The following is a 17987-nucleotide window of genomic DNA, read 5'->3' on the forward strand; positions in this document are numbered from 1 at the left end:
TGTTCGACTGCAAACCGTTTTCTGTAGTTCAGCTGCGCGTTAAATTAGGTCTCTGCAATTTTTGCATCATACAGCTGAATTATTTAATTTCATTTTTTTTCTTCTAAGCAAAGTTACCGTATAAGCCCTTAACCCCAAAATTGTTAACTACTCAAACAGATGATTTCAAAAAAATAAAATCTGTTTGTCGTCTGTTAACGCAAACTCACTAAAAATCCGCCTCATTTTTAATGTGATAGCTCGCATATGTCTGCTCCAAGGGCGTGAAATGTTGTTGCAGCTGCTGCTGGTTCGCCGTATCCTGAGTTGCATCATTTGGAAATACATTTTTTTCATTTTTAGTTTTTTATATTGGAGAAAACAGTAGGAAGGGAACAAGCAACGAAAGATTACTGTCGAGCTACTTTCAATTTTGTGGTGAAAATAAAAGTGGGAACTTTCAATATTGTCTGCGCCAAAAAAAATGCTCAACTATATACATATTGAAATAAAAGACCCACCTCCGTATAACGAATGGAATACTGCGGAAATCGAAAGTAAGTCAAAGGCGGTATTCACTGTGTGGGGTATTTTCAACGAACTCTGTTCGACAAAAAAGCTAATTTTGAACTCAAGCATAATACGTAAGTAAGTAAAGGTGGCTGCTGCTAAAAATCAGTGGCACTTTGCGCTTGCTGGCAATTGAAATTACGCAATTCATATAATACCTTTAGACAATTGTACTGTGAATACCGTCTTTTGCTCTTTTAATTTCCGTTTGGGTTCGTGCTATAATGGGCGGGAGGCGGCGGTAAATAGTTTACTAATGTATGTATATAAATAATTTAGTTTAAATCTTTAGTATTAGTTGAAATAAAATTTAATATATGCAAATATATAGGTATGTATTTATAGTTGGTTGGTATATATAAATCTTTTGTAATAATATATTCATATAGAATAGTACATATATATATATTACTTTATACATATATATAAACATATATATATAAATATATATATATTGGCGAGCTATATGGGCCTCTTGCAAAAACGAAGTACTTTTTCTCACTTTTCCGTGCTCTTCAATGCGCTTCTTTCAAATTTTCATGGCATTTTATTGCGTTTGCGCATTCGCATTCATTTCAAAACTTTTTACTCAATAACCCTGGCATTGGTTTAACATTTTTGTTTTAGTTGTGGTACCTTTGTGTTAAAAATTGTATTTTCCTCTTCTTGCTCTTTTACTTATTACTTTTAACTGGTTGTTATTGGGAAACTTTTTACAAATGTATTTTGTAGTTTTTTGTTTAAATTTAAAACTCTTTTTTTTACAATAGTTTTTGCAAAAAACAATAAACAAAATAATATTAATTATTATGGATTTTGTTATTGTAATGCAAAATTTTCTTATGTGGTATTTACACAATGTCATTTGAATTCCCACCGCTGCCAGCGCGCACCCGCAACGCTGCAAACACCGCTGCTTGCAACAAGCATGAATGAACATATTTCACTCACACATGTTGCTAGCAACATTGTTGCAACGCAGCAGATTGTGCTGGCCGCCAACAAACAAATTCACCGTTCTTTGCTTTTGCGTTGCATCTGTATTTGGTTTTGTTTTGATTTTTCTATTTTAGTTTGCTTTTCTATTTGGCAATTGTTGTTGGTGTTTTGCGCAAAGTGCTTTGCGTTGCTGTTGTTTTTCTTTGTTTTCATTTGTTGGTGTTGATCTGGCGATGTTGCACCCACGTATAGTGACAATAAAAAATGGCAATGGCAGTGATGGTATGGCAACGGAGGCGTCGACGGCGACAACTGCGTCTGTGTTTGCCACTGCGACGGCGTCAGCAACAGCAGCAAACGATTTGATTTTAATTTGCAACTAACAGCTTTCAAAATTACATATTTTATATGTTTACTATTATTTACATTGCATAGTTGCATATTTTTGTTGCAATTATTTTGTTTATTGCTGATTTATGTATGTACATATAAATTTTGCGCTTGGCAATGCCGCAATTTTCTCTTTTCAAATTGCTACTCATTCCTGCCAGTTGTCAAAACAGAAATAGAAACAAAACCATTTTTTATTATTTAGCTGCTGGGACATTTATCCACCAGTGGAAGAATGTTGCTGCGGCAATGTTGCTCAGTTGCTGTTGTTGCTGTTGCTGTGGCGTTTGGCGGCTAGTTTGTGCATGCGTTCGTTCGTTTGTGCATTCGTTTGTTTAGATAAATTTTTGTTTGAGCTTTTCATGCTTTTGAGCGTTTCAATTTTATATTTTTTGGCTGCCCATTTCCATTTTTCTTTGTTTTACTATACGTGTGCGTAACGCCTTATGAATTTGTTTGTTGTTGTTGTTATTGCGGTGTGGGTTTCTTTACTATTGGTTTTTTGTTTAATAAGTTCTTGAGTTATTAGTTTACAATTTTGCTTGTGGCCATGTTTTTCTCCTTATTTCTGACTTTCTTGAATTTGTTTTTATGCTTTTTCGAAGTTTTGCAATTTTTTTTGGCATTATTCGTTTTCATTTAAATTTTATTAGTACGGATCTTTTTAAGTTTTTTTTTATTTTACTTTACTTTTTATAGTTATTATTATCATGTTTTTTTTTAATTTAATTTAATCCCAGGGCATTGTGAGCACCCGCTTCGTTTTTGCAAGAAGGTCGTTATCGTACTACGAACATGGGTGCACCACCGCATTGTAGCTCGCCAATATAGGACCATGTGCTCCCGCGAAGGGGGTACTCACAACGTCTGGTGTACTAGCTCCATCGGTGTGCGATGTCGAATCGGCATTACTTCTTCCTTCACCATTAGCTGAACCTACTTCTGGTGGTTTGGTGGTGTCCCGTTCGTCAATCACTAAATCTATTGGCATTTTACCCTTTAAACATGAGATGTATCGATGACAGAAATTGTCGCATAATTCATGCACCTGCAATTGTACAACAGAGAACACGAAGAGAGAGATAGAGAGCGGGAGAGAGAGAGAGAAGAAAAGAAAGAAAAAGAAAAAAGGTTTATGAGTCGTGATTGCAAAATTTCTTGGCAAAATGTAAAAACTAAGCACTAAAATATATTTTTTCTATAGCTATAATATTTTTAATTGAATATTAATATGAATATTTTGTATGGTAAAAATTTCAACGTTTTTTGCTCCCTATTTTTTAACTTTTTTTTATTCGCTATTAAATACACGTACCCTCCTACACTTGCAAATGTGGGCAGATCTTAAATCAAATATCTGTTACTGAATGCATCAGAGTAACAGTTTTTGATAATAAATATTTGAAGAGAACATGCATTTTTTGGTTTAGAGATTCTGCATAATATAATATAATGGTTTGCCAATTTTTTGTTGCATTAACCTTAAATGTTTACGAGAAGTCTAATAATTTGTATATTTTCTAAGACAAGGGTTTTTGGGGAAATGCTGTGACAAATTTCATTAAATTTTCATGCATTTTTATATGCTTAGTGGCGCCAATATTTGAGAGGCTAATGTGGTTACTTAGTTCTTATAAATTCTGAATAATAAGTGTTATAAATTAATTGCTTCGCATAAAAAGTGATTTATAAAGGTGGGCAAATGTGACAAATTAAATTTAATAACACCTCTGTTATGCAAATTAATATAATATATTTTAATAAGCAATCGAGGCGGTTGAACACTACCTGTAGTGGAAATGTTAGAACATGCATACATATGTATGTATGTAGGTTTTATGCATTGATTTGCCTCGATTAAGCGCTTTTCTTGTTGTGTAATTTAGTGTCGGTTATTTGATCTAAGATTGCCTAATAGTATGATTTCAGAAGGAAATAAGCATAGTAACCGCTTCTAACTTTAAATTTATTTAGTTTTTCTACACAAGTTCGCTTGCTTGTCTATACTAAAATATCGTGCAATACCGCTTTAATTTTTTTTTTATTTATCTTTTTTCTCGCTTTGTGTGCTTAAGATATCTAATAAGGGCTTGCCATATACTAATAAAAATAAATTTGTATAATTATGGCATGCCATATATGCCATATGTATCGCATACAATTTATTCATGGCCACTTTCACCTATCAATTTTAAATTTATTAGAATTTTGAAAATTTAAAGAGCAAAGTTTTATATTCAAATTGTGCTATTTTAAATTTTAACAACCTGAAGTTGTGCAAGTTTTTGCTTCAAATAGCATCGTATGTCAGTCATATTTGATACATGTGAACAGGACTAAGGTCAAAATATAGGTTTCCATGACTCAACATCTTTTTTGTTTTTATTTAGTAAAAACAAGTTATTCAAAAACAAAATGGATGATTAATTTTGCGCCAACTTGTATATGTATAATAAGTTTGCTTACTTATGAGCATACCATTTATTGGTCAATGTAAATAATTTAGTAATTCAAATTTTTTATTGGAGCATTTATGGCATACCATTTATTGCTCGCCATATCTGGCATATCATTTTATCAAAAATATTTAAATTTTAACTTGCGTATTTATGTCATCAATTATTTTGTGTTATGCCATTTATGTATGACTTTATGTCATGACATATTAGCATTTAAGTTTTGCCATTAATATTATTATTATATTACCTTTCTAAATCACTTTTATACAAAGCATGATATTCTTAAAAAATTACAAATACTATTTTGGATAATGAAAGAAGAATGCAATTATATTCTGAAAAAAATTCAGCGCATATACATATGTATGTATATACATCCATATATATTAGGGTGGTCCAAAAATGCATGGGAAAAAAATTATATTAAAATTTTTATGCTGCCGCCCCCCATAATGGTAAAGAATGAAAAATAAAAAGACCCGTATTTTTTTTTTTTTTAATCAGACCATATTTAATGGTGCCGACGGGGCTTTGAAATATCCCATGTATTTTGCATGGGAAAAAAATACTTTTTCGTAGATTTCATGTAAAAACCTGAAAAATGAATATATTTTAACCGGATACCTCAGTTTCTCTTCATAATTGGTCAGGGAATAACAACCAATTATGAAATAATTAATTTTCTTGTATTAACTATTTTTTATAGAACCCCAAAAAGCCCCCATAAAATTAAAATCTAAGAAAAAATCGAAAAACAATATTTTATATTACTTTTATGATATTTTTTTGTGAGATTATTTCATAATTGGTTGTTATTCCCTGACCAATTATGAAGAGAAACTGAGTTATCCGGTTAAAATATATTCATTTTCCAGGTTTTTACATGAAATCTACGAAAAAGTATTTTTTTCCCATGCAAAATACATGGGATATTTCAAAGCTCCGGTGGCACCATTAAATATGGTCTGATAAAAAAAAAAGAAAAATACGGGTCGTTTTATTTTTCATTCTTTACTATTTTGAGGGGCGGCAGCATACAAATTTTTTTTGGACCACCCTAATATATATGATGCCAACAATCATTTCGCACTTTATATTTACACTTTTTCAACACTGTACAAGTTCATGAATAATAACTGCACATTAAAAATATTTATTTATTAAAAAAAAAGTAAAAATCTTTCCAACGAGTATTTAAATTGTCTTAACTACCCATCAACATTCGCTTATTCATCCATCCATCTATCCATCCGTCCAATTTCATCGTTAAGGATGCACTCATTGCAAGCAAAATTTTTCGCGCAATTAATTACGCACAGTGTTGCATGCCACATATGTAACTACATACTAACACGCATTCACTTGCAGTAGAATTCAACTGTCAACCTCAACACTGACAGATTAATTAAAAAATTATTATGTTTATGATTATTATTATTGTTATTGTAAGTGTTATTGTTATTGTTGCTGCCACTACTGTAGTCATTATCAGCGCATCAGCCGACCTCCCCACCACCATCCGATGCGCGCAGATCGCACCATAAACATATCAATTGTGAATTTATGTGCAAGCGCGTGCGCAACCAACGCCAACCAAAGCACAGCAAAGCAAAGCAGAAAACAAAAATATTTCACTTAAAATGTCTGTTGGAATTGCAATAATTATTTGTGAGTTCGCTCGCCGGCTGGTATTGTTATCATGAGCATTATTAATGTTCTTGTTGTTATTGTAATTATTATTACGATTATTGTTATGCTTATGTGAATGTTTGTGGCATTGCAGCAGCAACAACAACAATAACAATAACAATAAAACGCAATCATCAAGCCGGCTGGTCGCACGAAATTGATTTGTACTCATGTTATCTGTCACACCACCAGCACATCCGCAACCGCCATAACAACAATAACAACGATAACAACAATTGCAGAAACTACTCCAACTTTGCTGCAACACTCTTTAACGGCAACAAGTGTTGCTACTATAAAAAAGCGTTAACGTTCGCGCTAAGGAATTTTTGCGGCGCATTCTTGTAGTCCCTTTGGAAGTTGCACGAAGTGACAAGACAAGCGCTAACGCGACTGACTAACTGAATGACTGTCTGGCCAGGTTATGTTGCAGTGCAGAAAATGATTTGAGCAACGCTGGACTGTTGGCCATTTCTGGTATTTGTAGTTTTGATTTGATGGCAATACGAGAGCGAGGAGAGTAGGGCAATCAAGTTGCTTTTATGGCAAACGACATTTTCATGCAAATCTCGTATGACCATGCATTCGACGTGCAACAATTTGTGGCACATTGTGATTAGTCGGCTGAAATGTATTTTTATGTTTAAGATAAAGCATGGCTTGAGTAACTAGAAAAAATATTTATTTACCAATTTTTGATCCTCAAATAATCCATATTTACCACAACTACAGCAAAGTTTCTTTTTTCCCAATAGAAATTATTTTTGTGCACTTTTTGCTTAAAATGTTTGATGCGAATTTTAAAACAGGCCAAAATATCATAGTAAAAGGCAAAAGAGCCAGCTTATTTATTTATTTATTTGCTTTTTTTGCCCTTAACCCAACTTTCAATATCGCTGACTTAAATTACAATAACACTGACCACAAGTACGTGCAGACAACAGTAACGAACAACAGGTAAGTGGTGGCTGAAAGTATGCACTATGGCGGCAACAGTGACGGCGTTGCACGCATTTCTTATAAACTTCTTTTTTGGCTGCATCAGGAAGAGGCCAATGCTGCAACAAACAAGTTTGACCACTTTTACGGCGAGCTGAACTGTGCCAAAGAATATGCAAATGAGTAAATAGCACGTAAAAGGAATGTTGGAGGTTTCGAGATGAGGCACAGAGGCCAATGCGCGAAAAAAGCAACCACTTAATTCAGAAGAAAGTATCAAGCCGAACAATAGACTGAAAAAGGAACTTATTTTTAAATTTTGATTCCGAAGACTATTTTATCAAATAACATTAAATGTGCCATAGTTTAACTGCGTAAAGTTGCTTAAAATAGAAATAGCGTTTTGCCGCACAGAATGCAAGCGTCGCAACAACATTGGCATTTCCAAGACTATACCACAGCATTACTACTCGTTTTGCAATGTGTAGAAACTTTAGTTGTAGGTAAGTCCAGACATCATCAGCTTTTAGGTCAAATCCACCAAGTGCATCATTAAGTGAACGTCGGCAGCAATGCACTTCATTTCGTTGCACATTATTCAATGCCCTTCGAGTAAGCTGGACTTTGAACGGCCGACCAACCAAGTCCAAGTCTGTTGCTTTATTGTTGGTGCGGGTACACTCAAAATGTCAGTGCTTATGCGCGCCTCGCGTTCATTTCCTTATCGCAGCTGTTTATCACACATACGCAGCCATACTTACACACATACATACAAGTGTGCCTGTGCAAGAAAAGACTTAAATCGCTCGAAGCTTTTGGCTAATGCATGCTTGACATCGTTGTTGTTATTGTGGTTGTCTGGCATCCACAACTTTGTGCATTGCTAGACTTGCATGTTGTTGCTATTATTTTCAGTGTTGCTGCTGCGCATGCGTACATGCACTGCTATTATCTCTATGCCGCAGCTGGGTGAGTATACGCGTGTGTGTGTATGTGCGTCTGCATATAGGTAGCATTGTTTGTGTTCGTTCCCTGGACCCGCGGGCAATTCGACTTTTATGCATATTTATGCGATTTTTGCATTTCAACCGGCCGTCAGTCGGTCGGACATTTAAGCGCAGAGACAAGAACTTAAATTGCTTCGCGCTGTGCAAAATTCTATATTTCGTTGATTTGCATTTGTTGCTGTTTTTTATGGTTTTGCATCCTATTTCCAGCTCGCTGTATACAGCGAGTGCGAATGTTTGATGAAAAAATTTGTATTTTTTTCGCATTTTTTTGTGATTATATTCGCCCGCCATTTAAGCACATTTCAGGTTTTACGTGCTATTTTTGCGCCCTTCATTTTATATTCAATCTTCTTGTACGAATGTACGTTAATATGTGTGTACGCACTAAAACTAATTTGCATGCGATTTGCAGGCAGTCAAGCCTACGTAAGGCATACACTGCATCAGCCATCTTCTCCTTCCTGCCAACATTAGTTGATTGGTTGGCCGTTTGGTGGTGGCAACAAAGCAATTTTTGTAAAGCCAGGTAAGCGTGTTAGTAAAATTTAGGTGTTTGGTGCAAAAAAGGGTTAGAATGGTGAATGAATGAATGGTTGGAGAGAGTATTCTTATTGAGCTTTGAAAATTTTTTCCAGATAAAAGTGGTATTAAAAATAATGTGCATAGTTATGCAACATTTTGCAAGTCAAACAAGAACCAATTTCGTTACTTGACGGTTTGTTAGTTGGCAGTTCGGCAAAATGTGATTTGCTGTGAACGAACTTTTTTACTTATTCCAGTTTGTTTGGTAATATTCTTTCGCATCAGCTCACTTAGCAATTTTACTATATATACCAGTACAATTTAAAGCAAAAAAGTAAAAATGCCGAAATATGGCGAAAAAGTAAAAAATTATTAATCACTTAATAAAAACCGCTTCGGGCCAAATTACTTGGAGTGGAGGGAAATAGGCATAAGCAGTGCAAACTTACTTTTTTTCTTTAATTTGTGATAATATAAACTTAAACTGCGCACCTGACCACCAAATTTTCAAACAGCTGATTGTCAATTCACGAACTTCAGATCAACTTGCCAGCTTACCACCGCGGCGCTTCGTTACATGGCGCCTTCGTGAGGTTTACAAAAGCAAAATGTATGTCGTTCCATAAGCAAACAGTAAAACAAAAATATTTATTTTATTATTTTTCAGCATAATTGCCTTTCAGCTCTACACACTTTTCTCGAACTTTTTGAAGCTCTCTAAGAAGAAAGATTTTGGAAGGTCCTCAAAATAGGCTTTTTATGCGTTGACATTCTCATTTGACGTGATCTTTTATCGACTGAGCAATTTTTATATCGGTTTTGAAATAAAAAAGTCGCTGGTGACCAAATCCGGATGCTGGGATAATTCAAACTTTTAATTCCATATTTGCCTTGCCATTGAAACTTTACTGGCGAGTTTAAACACCAATCGAAACTCAGTTTTTGTCATTCTTCTGAATAAGCAAAAGTTACTTGCTTCAAACGAGCATTAAAATAAAGCCATGTGATCGCTATAACTTAAACTTTTACAGGTATCAAGGGAGTAATGATGGTTACTAAAAATAAAACGTTCTCGTTGTAAGGTGCGCTATCGCTGAGATTTTCAAAGTAATTCAGTTCATAGAAATTCGATAGTCTGAAAGTGTCCTTACAGCACGCGCTTCATTTACTGTGTTCGCTTTATTTCATCAAAAACTGCACAAAAATAGGGCAAGACATCACATCGGTTCACAGAAGCATTACACAAACAAGCAGTTAAAATTCTGAGCGGAAGAAATCTGCCTGTGTCAAAATAACATACAAAAAGTTTCTTGTATTTAGCTCACCCTGTAGTTTACCAATTAGACCTCTTCAAAATTACGAGTATTCAGCGCGTAAGAGTTTCACTCTTAAACTATTTTCCAAGCAAATTTGAAAATATTTTGAATAACAATAAAAACATTATTTAAAAATATAAAAAAAATTTAGAAATTAAAGTCTTTGGATGCCAAATATTAAAACTTAAAAGTAGTTTTCGAACTAATTTGCATATCTAACATTAATCGACACACAAGTGGCGGCAATCTTTCACCCTCTAATGGCAACACAGAAAGGCCATCGCACAGATGTTTCTTTGCCCCCAAAACGCATTCCATTCGACTGTTTTTTGTTATTGTTTTAATGCATTTATCAGCATTGGAAAACGTGAAAGACTAACGCATACATAATTTTTTAATCATTCAATGTATCGTTAAGCAACAAGTTTTTACTAAAATGAAAAACAAAAGAAAAAATGTAGTAAAAGGTAAGCCAATGTATAAAATTTAAATATAAATATAGGCATGTACATACATACATATATCAGATATTCGTTTGGATGTGCACACGTACGAACAAAACTGACCACAGTCCCCCATCGGCCGGTCACATTTGTTGTTATGAACAAGAAGACGTAAGTAAGGTATCTTTTAGATATGTAGATGCACATATATAGACATAAACACACAGACATACACGCATACTTGAAAGACAAAAGCGTCTGTCACGCAAACTAGAACTACTTAAGAATTGTGCTCGAACTCCGCATTTTAAATTATCAAGGATACACATGCACTAACTGCACTATATGTATATGTGAATACATACATACATACATGCATACATATATAAACTAAGTCACTTTGCATGCTGCTTGTCGCTTAGTTGTATCTGCTAAATGCAGATGCAAATCTTTTTGTAGTAATTTTCGATTTCCTTTCGCAGATATCTAAACGATGACAAGTGACTTAAAGGCGGCAGGCTGTATGTGTAGTTAGTGCCATTAACTAATGCAAACGACTAGTAGTCAAATGAATTGTAACCAAAACAAAAAAAACAAGCACACTTCAAATGTTTTTTATTATTGTTATTATTGGAAAAAGAGGCGAACAAGTAGAGAAATATTGTTAATTGCAATATAAGTGCCCAAAGTCTAAGCGCATGAGCCCACTGCGCAAACTCAGAGTGGGTTTTCAGTTTGGCGTGTATTTAGCTGTTTATTTGTTCTGCTTGTACAATTGCAATCGGATGTACGTGTGGACCGCTTGGCGTCAGAACGTCACAGAGTCATAGAGCCACATACTGCATACGAGTATTATTCTGTATACTCACTTTAGCAAATTTCTCCGCAACCGCGCCAAAGAACAGGTTTCTCAGTGGACCAAAAAAAAATTAAAATAAAAAAATCCTGAGACTCACACAGATTGTTAATAGGGCAGACACTGACTCAAACTGACAAATGGAGCGAACGATTACAATTGTATAGCAGACAGGCTGAAGATGGGAGGTGTACAGGGCAAAACAAGTGCACTTGTTATTATTAGCATTTTTTACAGTGACTGCAAGTAAGTATTTTATATTTGCTTAAAGTAAAAAATCAGCAACAAATTCGTAACAAAGTCCGCAGGGATAAGGTATACAGGCAGGCAGGCAGGTGGTGACAGAAAAAAAGCAAAAAGCAGCAAAAAAAAAAAAAAATAAGTACAAACGAAAAACCGAAAAAAGAACTAAACAACAGCGTCTTGCCATTTCACGTTACATATTAGTCGTACAGGTTTGTATGTACGAAGGTTTACAACAACACAGCTATTGTCAATAAATATAGGGTTTCCTAATAGGATCTGGCAGATGTTGACAGGCTGTGGCGGATAGGTTGTTTGAGCAGTGTCCAACAAATACTTCATTCAGTGAATTTCACCATTGATTTTGTCTTTGGTAGACATTTATTAAGAAAGATCTCAAAGTAGGGTCATCATTAATGGAGGTGCTGGGAATTGGCTATCAGAACTCTGTGATTTGACATCACCAGACTCTTCTTCGTGATATTTGCTGTAGTTCGCAGGCTGATGCACTCAAAATTAGCACAACCTAACCATTGCTCAAATTGAAACGTATCTGTGCTGCAGCGCAATTGAAAAACGCACATCTCGGATGCATGCCACAGCACGTAACCGTGGCGGACATTCGATGTAATTATTTATATGAAAATGTAATATGCTGTGTATATAAAGTTTCGAAAAACCAATTATTTAATAATACGCACAGCACAGAGCTAATTTGATTCCATTACGATACGCCCTTATTGGAAAACCCTATATGTAAATCATTTTTCATTGTAACTACAAAACTTTTTCTACGCTTCGTTTGTTGTAAGTCTTTTTTTCTTATTTCAATTACTTTTTTTTTGTATTTTTTTTTTTTATATTTCCATTGCAATTGTTATTATTTCTGTTTTATGTATGACTCTTTTTATTTTTCTGTTATTTTTGTGATTGTTCTTATTGTACTGCCTTCTTTTTCTTTTGTGGAATCGCGCCTCAAATACAACCCAGCGCCACAGAGCGCCGCAGCGAGTGAGTGACAAATGACAAAACAAAAACCTGTCGTGGGATGCGATAAAGATCGTTGGTCACACCGGGTTGCATGCATTACTACAAAATACACATGCACCAACACATGCATACATATGTATATGTACATAGCCAGTGACAATATTACCGGCTGGCTATGAGCAAATGTGGCACATAGTAGTTGAGGAACCGAAATGGCATAGCCCAAGACTGGCTGGTTGTTGGTTTGGCTGACTAAATGGACTCATGCATGCATGGGTGGAACGACAAATGGATGACTGAAGTGATGCATAACTGCTTATTTCAGAGGTTTGCAGCGAAGGCGCGGGTATTATTTTCGACCCCCACATTGGAAAGTATTCGTAAGTCCGTTGTTTATATTAAAAAAAAGTTGTTTTTAAAACAAAATAGCTGCGAGTTTCATTCAAGCAAATGTATCTTGTTCACGAAAAATTTAACTAAACTAAAGAAAAATGTCGTCATCAGTGTCTCAACTTCAATAAAAAGCAAAAAACAGAAACAAAAAAAAAATAGAAAATAGTGAAAAAGTTGGCTCCACTGGCAGTGAAAACTAGGTGCAACATTAGCGTCTTATATGTCGCACTATTAGCAGACATTTGTCAATAAGTAATGCACCTGTCAACTAATCAACAGTTCATTAACTTTTTACAGCGACAGTGTGGCAGACCTACATATTTAATATGTAGCTTTCACTTATGCCCGTATGAATAAAAATGAAAAGTTTGAAAAATCTAAATAATGAAAGTCAGAGTAATTAAGAACAGTTTTTGCACTTGTACGCAATTGCTTTGTTACGTTGCATTTGTTGCGTGCATAATACGCAATCAGAAAGAAAAAAAAAACGCATTTCACATGCAGACAGTAAATTTCACTACTTTTTTTGCGTAACGCAAAATTAAGCATTGCTCGCATGTTGCAACGAAACTTGGTGCGTAATTTAGATGCATTGCATTTACAAAACTAGCAATAAACATGTGTTTAATAAATAAATAAATAAATAATTGGCGCGTACACTTCTGTTAGGTGTTTGGCCGAGCTCCTCCTCCTATTTGTGGTGTGCGTCTTGGTGTTGTTCCACAAATGGAGGGACCTACAGTTTCAAGCCGACTCCGAACGGCAGATATTTTTATGAGGAGCTTTTTCATGGCAGAAATACACTCGGAGGTTTGCCATTGCCTGCCGAGGGGCGACCGCTATTAGAAAAATGTTTTTATTAATTTTGCTTTCACCGAGATTCGAACCAACGACCTCTCAGTGAATTCCGAATGGTGATGACGCACCAACTCATTCGGCTACATGTGTTTACATCAATCTAATACGCCTAACTGAACTATTCAGCGCAAATAGTTGAGGCTTAATATATGGAAATAATAAATTAATAACAAATATTTTATAATTAAAAATTAATATATCAGCGCTATTTAGCTACGTTAAATTAGTTGAAGTAGCAACATAAATGCTATCATTTTGGCTTTGAAATTGAATTTGGAAAAATGCAAAGTTAATTATTGCAATTCAGCTGAGCTTAATTGTGTCTCAGTGCAGAAAGGTCTTATAGAATTGCATACAAAGATATTCTGCTAAGCTGAATTTGAAGTGTTTCGGCCGAACTTTACAAATACTGAGATGGTTATATTTAATATAAATATAAGTCTTATTTTTGGAGGTAAATTTAAACACTTTGACTTAAGTTATTTGAGTTTGATTTATTCCGCAAATTTTCATATAAAAAATTTAGACAGTGACAATGTTTCACCTACAGAGTTCAGTGTTGTGAACTAATTGAAAAAAACCCTCGAAAGCTGATTAATTTGCAAAACAATGTATCTATCTAAATTATTTAAAATCATTTTTTTTATTTACAGCGAAATTTATATTAAATTTTTATTCGCTGCGCCAAAATACTCGAACAAAAGTAATATAGACAGCAAAAATATTTAAGCCAAGAGCGAAAACCAGTTTCTCATCCCAGCGCTTACTGTGCTGTTGCTAGAGCCAATATGCCAGCCACTGCAAGCATGCTAACAGGCAGCTGGAAAGGAGATATGTATGTACTCTTGTGTATGAAGAGAACGAAGTCCCGAATCGGTTGTAGCCGAAAAAAATGTGACCAACAAAATTTTTGCAAACAGAAAAAACGATGTATTCAGGAGAGTAAAAAAGGCATTTAAAAAACGAACAATATTTCCAAAATAAAAATTAAAAGAAATCAACTACAACAGTTGAAATACCAAAGCTTAAACAATTCGAAATTCAAACTGAAATTGAAACCGAAACAAACACAACAATCGAAAGGCAGCCAACAATAACAGCATGGCGAAGCAGACAATCGCATTTACCTGCATTGAAAAACAGAAAGAAGGCTCAAAAAACATAACTGGAAGACGACAGTGACACAGTCTACGCGATTCATTTGTATGCGATCATTGATTTTTAACAATCCATTTCTTTCTTTTCTTTGTTGTAGATAGAGGGAACAAGTTCAGCTTGAAAGCAGTAAAAACGAATATGCGCTTAAAATTTTGAAAAATTATTCAATACTGCTGCAACGGATAATCATGTGGAGCATCATTACGAAAATGTTGATAGGCAACATGTTGCGCCAAGTAGAGCAAATGGTTAACAGCAACGCACACACAGAAGATTTCCGCCGTTAAGTTACATGGGCAACTAACAAAGCCGACGTCAAATGCCACAAACTGAGAAATACATATGCACATATACATACACATTTGTGTGCGCCAAGTTGGAATTTATTTAAATTTTTCTATTCTCATTATATATATTTTTGTTTTGTAAAATTAACTCGCATTTGCATAATTTCTTACCTAATTCTTAATGAAAATCATCAGACTTAGCGTTAGTTAAGTGGACAAGCCAACAACATGAGCACGTAGAGCTAATAGGTTGTACTGAAGCGGTTGGTGGTTGGCGGTTGGTGTTGATGTTGGTGGCGTTGGCAATCAAGTGAAGGTTGTAGCCACAGCAGAGCGACTGCGCCCAAGAACGAAGTGGCCACTGTAGCGAATTTTATGGCGCGCATTTAACTGACGCCATGTTACTATTGTAGCTATGTAGTGACCACTGACGACTGACGTTGAAGTTTTGTTCAAGTTATGCTCGGCTAAGCATTTGCTTAATTAATTTTTGAGCTGCACGCATTAATTTTGAATTCTCAAGCTGTTATACAGTGTTTTTGGTAAGCAGTAGTATTCTAATAAAATTGTCTTGTGCTTATATTTTTCTTCTAATTTTTGTTTTTTTATTTCCCAAAAATTGGTTAAAAACTCCCCCATCAAAGTGCTTGTAGCAAATTAGGCAAACAAACAATTCATTTTTTTTAGTAGAGGAAAGAAAAAATGCTGAACTGAAAATATTAAAAATTAAAAAACGAAAATTGATATAATGAAGTGGGTGTTACTGTGAATTTACCAACTAACAGCGCATGAATCTAACGCACGCATACGCACACAAACACGCAGCACAAATATTTTATGATAATATTTTTTTATAATGTATTCATTTAAATTTTTGATAGACCAAGTGCGGATGTCTGACAAAATGCCAAGCGCTGGAAAAGATATTATATTAAAAAAGTAAGTTTTGATATCATCTTTTAGATAGACAAAATTTATGGGAAAGAGTAGGGTAGAGGGGCTGAAAGTGTTAGTTAAAGAAATGGCTTTGCATTTTTATGCGACGGCACCTTTTCTTATCAACATTATGGCATCAAAATATTACAGAAAATAGATATGTACTAAATAAAAATATATTTATGAGATCATTTATGACGCACAAAAAAATTTATGTTCATTATGTGAATTTAAAATAAAGTAAAAATGTTCATTAACAACCAACGTCTATGCATAATGCAAAATCACACCTCATGCTTTTCATTGAAAGGTCACTTAGACAGACAGGAACTACAAAAGAGTGACTTTAGGAAGATTTCATTGACTGCAGCTGAATGGCATTGCGCGCTGCTACTCCGAGCGTGGAAAGCAATAATTTAAATTTTAATGTGTTATATATATTTTTAGTGTAAAAAGTTATTTGAAAGAAGCTAATAATATTCATAAATACAAAACCAAAAGCAAACAAAGTAAAAAAGAAATAAAATAATCCGAAACAAAAGTTTGAGAACTCTTTGTGCCAGCTGCAGCTATATACGTACAAGGTGGCGCAAACTTAATCTCCCTGTCGGAAGATGTATAATTTTTTCAAATGGCGTCGAATGTCAATCGTATTTGACACTCATGAGTTGGACAGCTGCAGTATACAAACAGACAAACAATGCAGCGCGTAAAGGTCTAAACAGAGATTTCCATCACTCAAAATCATTTGTTTGTTGTTTAGTAAAAAAGGTATTCAAAACAAAAATGGATAATTAATTTTGCGCCACCTTGTACATATATGTAAAAGCGTTTTACCTATAGATAGGTTGGAAAAACGTTTATTAAAATAAAAGCTTTTCAATTTTCAAGAAACTTGGTTTAATTTATATATTAAAGTTTTGTGGTCCAGAGAGATGACAAATATGTGCATTAAAGCTATGCAGAGCTACGCCTGAATGAATGAATGAAAGTGAGGTTTGCACTTTGACCTCATGATCCTTTGTGCCCTCTACTCATCACAGTGTCTCATCCAAGCCAGGTTCCCTTCATAAACCTAAGATAGAGCTGCGGTGGACAGAGCAATCCTAAGCAAATGACTACGCAATCTGAAGTGCCCTGTGTGAATGCCCGTCAGCATTCTCAGTTTTTCCTTAAGCATAGTTATGAGTCTTCTTGATTAAATATTTTAAAATTTATTATTTCAAGATTGATCTGTTTTTTGTTTGAATTTTAAAGTCAATTTGTCTTCAATTTTAAATGATTTTATTTCATGGTCACTGAAGTTTTACCGATAACAAAAAAGTTATATCCCAAGGCAAAACGCTGGACAAATGCCGAAAATATCCCGAAATCTTCAGATCACAATTTTCCGCCAATATTGGCATCCCTAGTGGATATGTATGCCTTTGACAGCAGACATCCATCCGAAAAATTTATTCAAGATAAATAATTCGGCTAGACACTATTCGCGAAAGTGAAAGAATGACTAGTGGAATCGACCAAAACCAAATTTAGTGAGCTATTGGTCAAATAAATATTTTTATACTCTTTTGCTATAGGGCAACTTTTTGCCCAGCCTGTATATTTTTATTCAATAACAATATTTAAATTTTACTCATTTTCGCATATTGCCGAGAGAACGTCAAGAAGAACAACAATAGTGCTAAACAGCTGAGTATTTTGCCATGACAAATAGAAAAAATCACATTTTCCACCTGCTTTATTCTTCTTCTTCCTTTTATTACTATTTATTTAATTATCGACTATATGTTGTTGGTATTGTTTTATTACGAGTGTGCTTGACGTTGGCGTCACTGGTTATATTGTTAAAGTTCGTGTTGGTGGTGCATTTAATGACTTTATTGGTGCATACTTGTTTGTTTGTTGTTTGCATCCATTTAAATGGTTTTGTTGCTATGAGTGGTTGCGGAATTATTTGTTTATGACATCAAACAAAAAAGCGGTGCGCATTCAAAGTTGAAATGGAAA

The 17987-nt window shown here is 34.6% G+C and overlaps 1 protein-coding gene across 1 annotated transcript in view; it reads right to left on the minus strand.

Annotated features, from left to right (window-relative positions):
* Nucleotides 1–1587: 1587 nt before the first annotated feature.
* Nucleotides 1588–17987, minus strand: part of LOC129253054 (homeobox protein homothorax-like) — a 109320-nt gene continuing 92920 nt past the window's right edge. Inside the window, exon 6 of the mRNA XM_054891286.1 lies at nucleotides 1588–2926. Coding sequence (XP_054747261.1) covers nucleotides 2666–2926 — 261 coding nt within the window. The 3' untranslated portion in view covers nucleotides 1588–2665. The remainder of the gene's footprint in view (nucleotides 2927–17987) is intronic.

The sequence above is a fragment of the Anastrepha obliqua genome, chromosome 1, assembly GCF_027943255.1.
Source record: "Anastrepha obliqua isolate idAnaObli1 chromosome 1, idAnaObli1_1.0, whole genome shotgun sequence".
NCBI lineage: Eukaryota > Metazoa > Arthropoda > Insecta > Diptera > Tephritidae > Anastrepha > Anastrepha obliqua.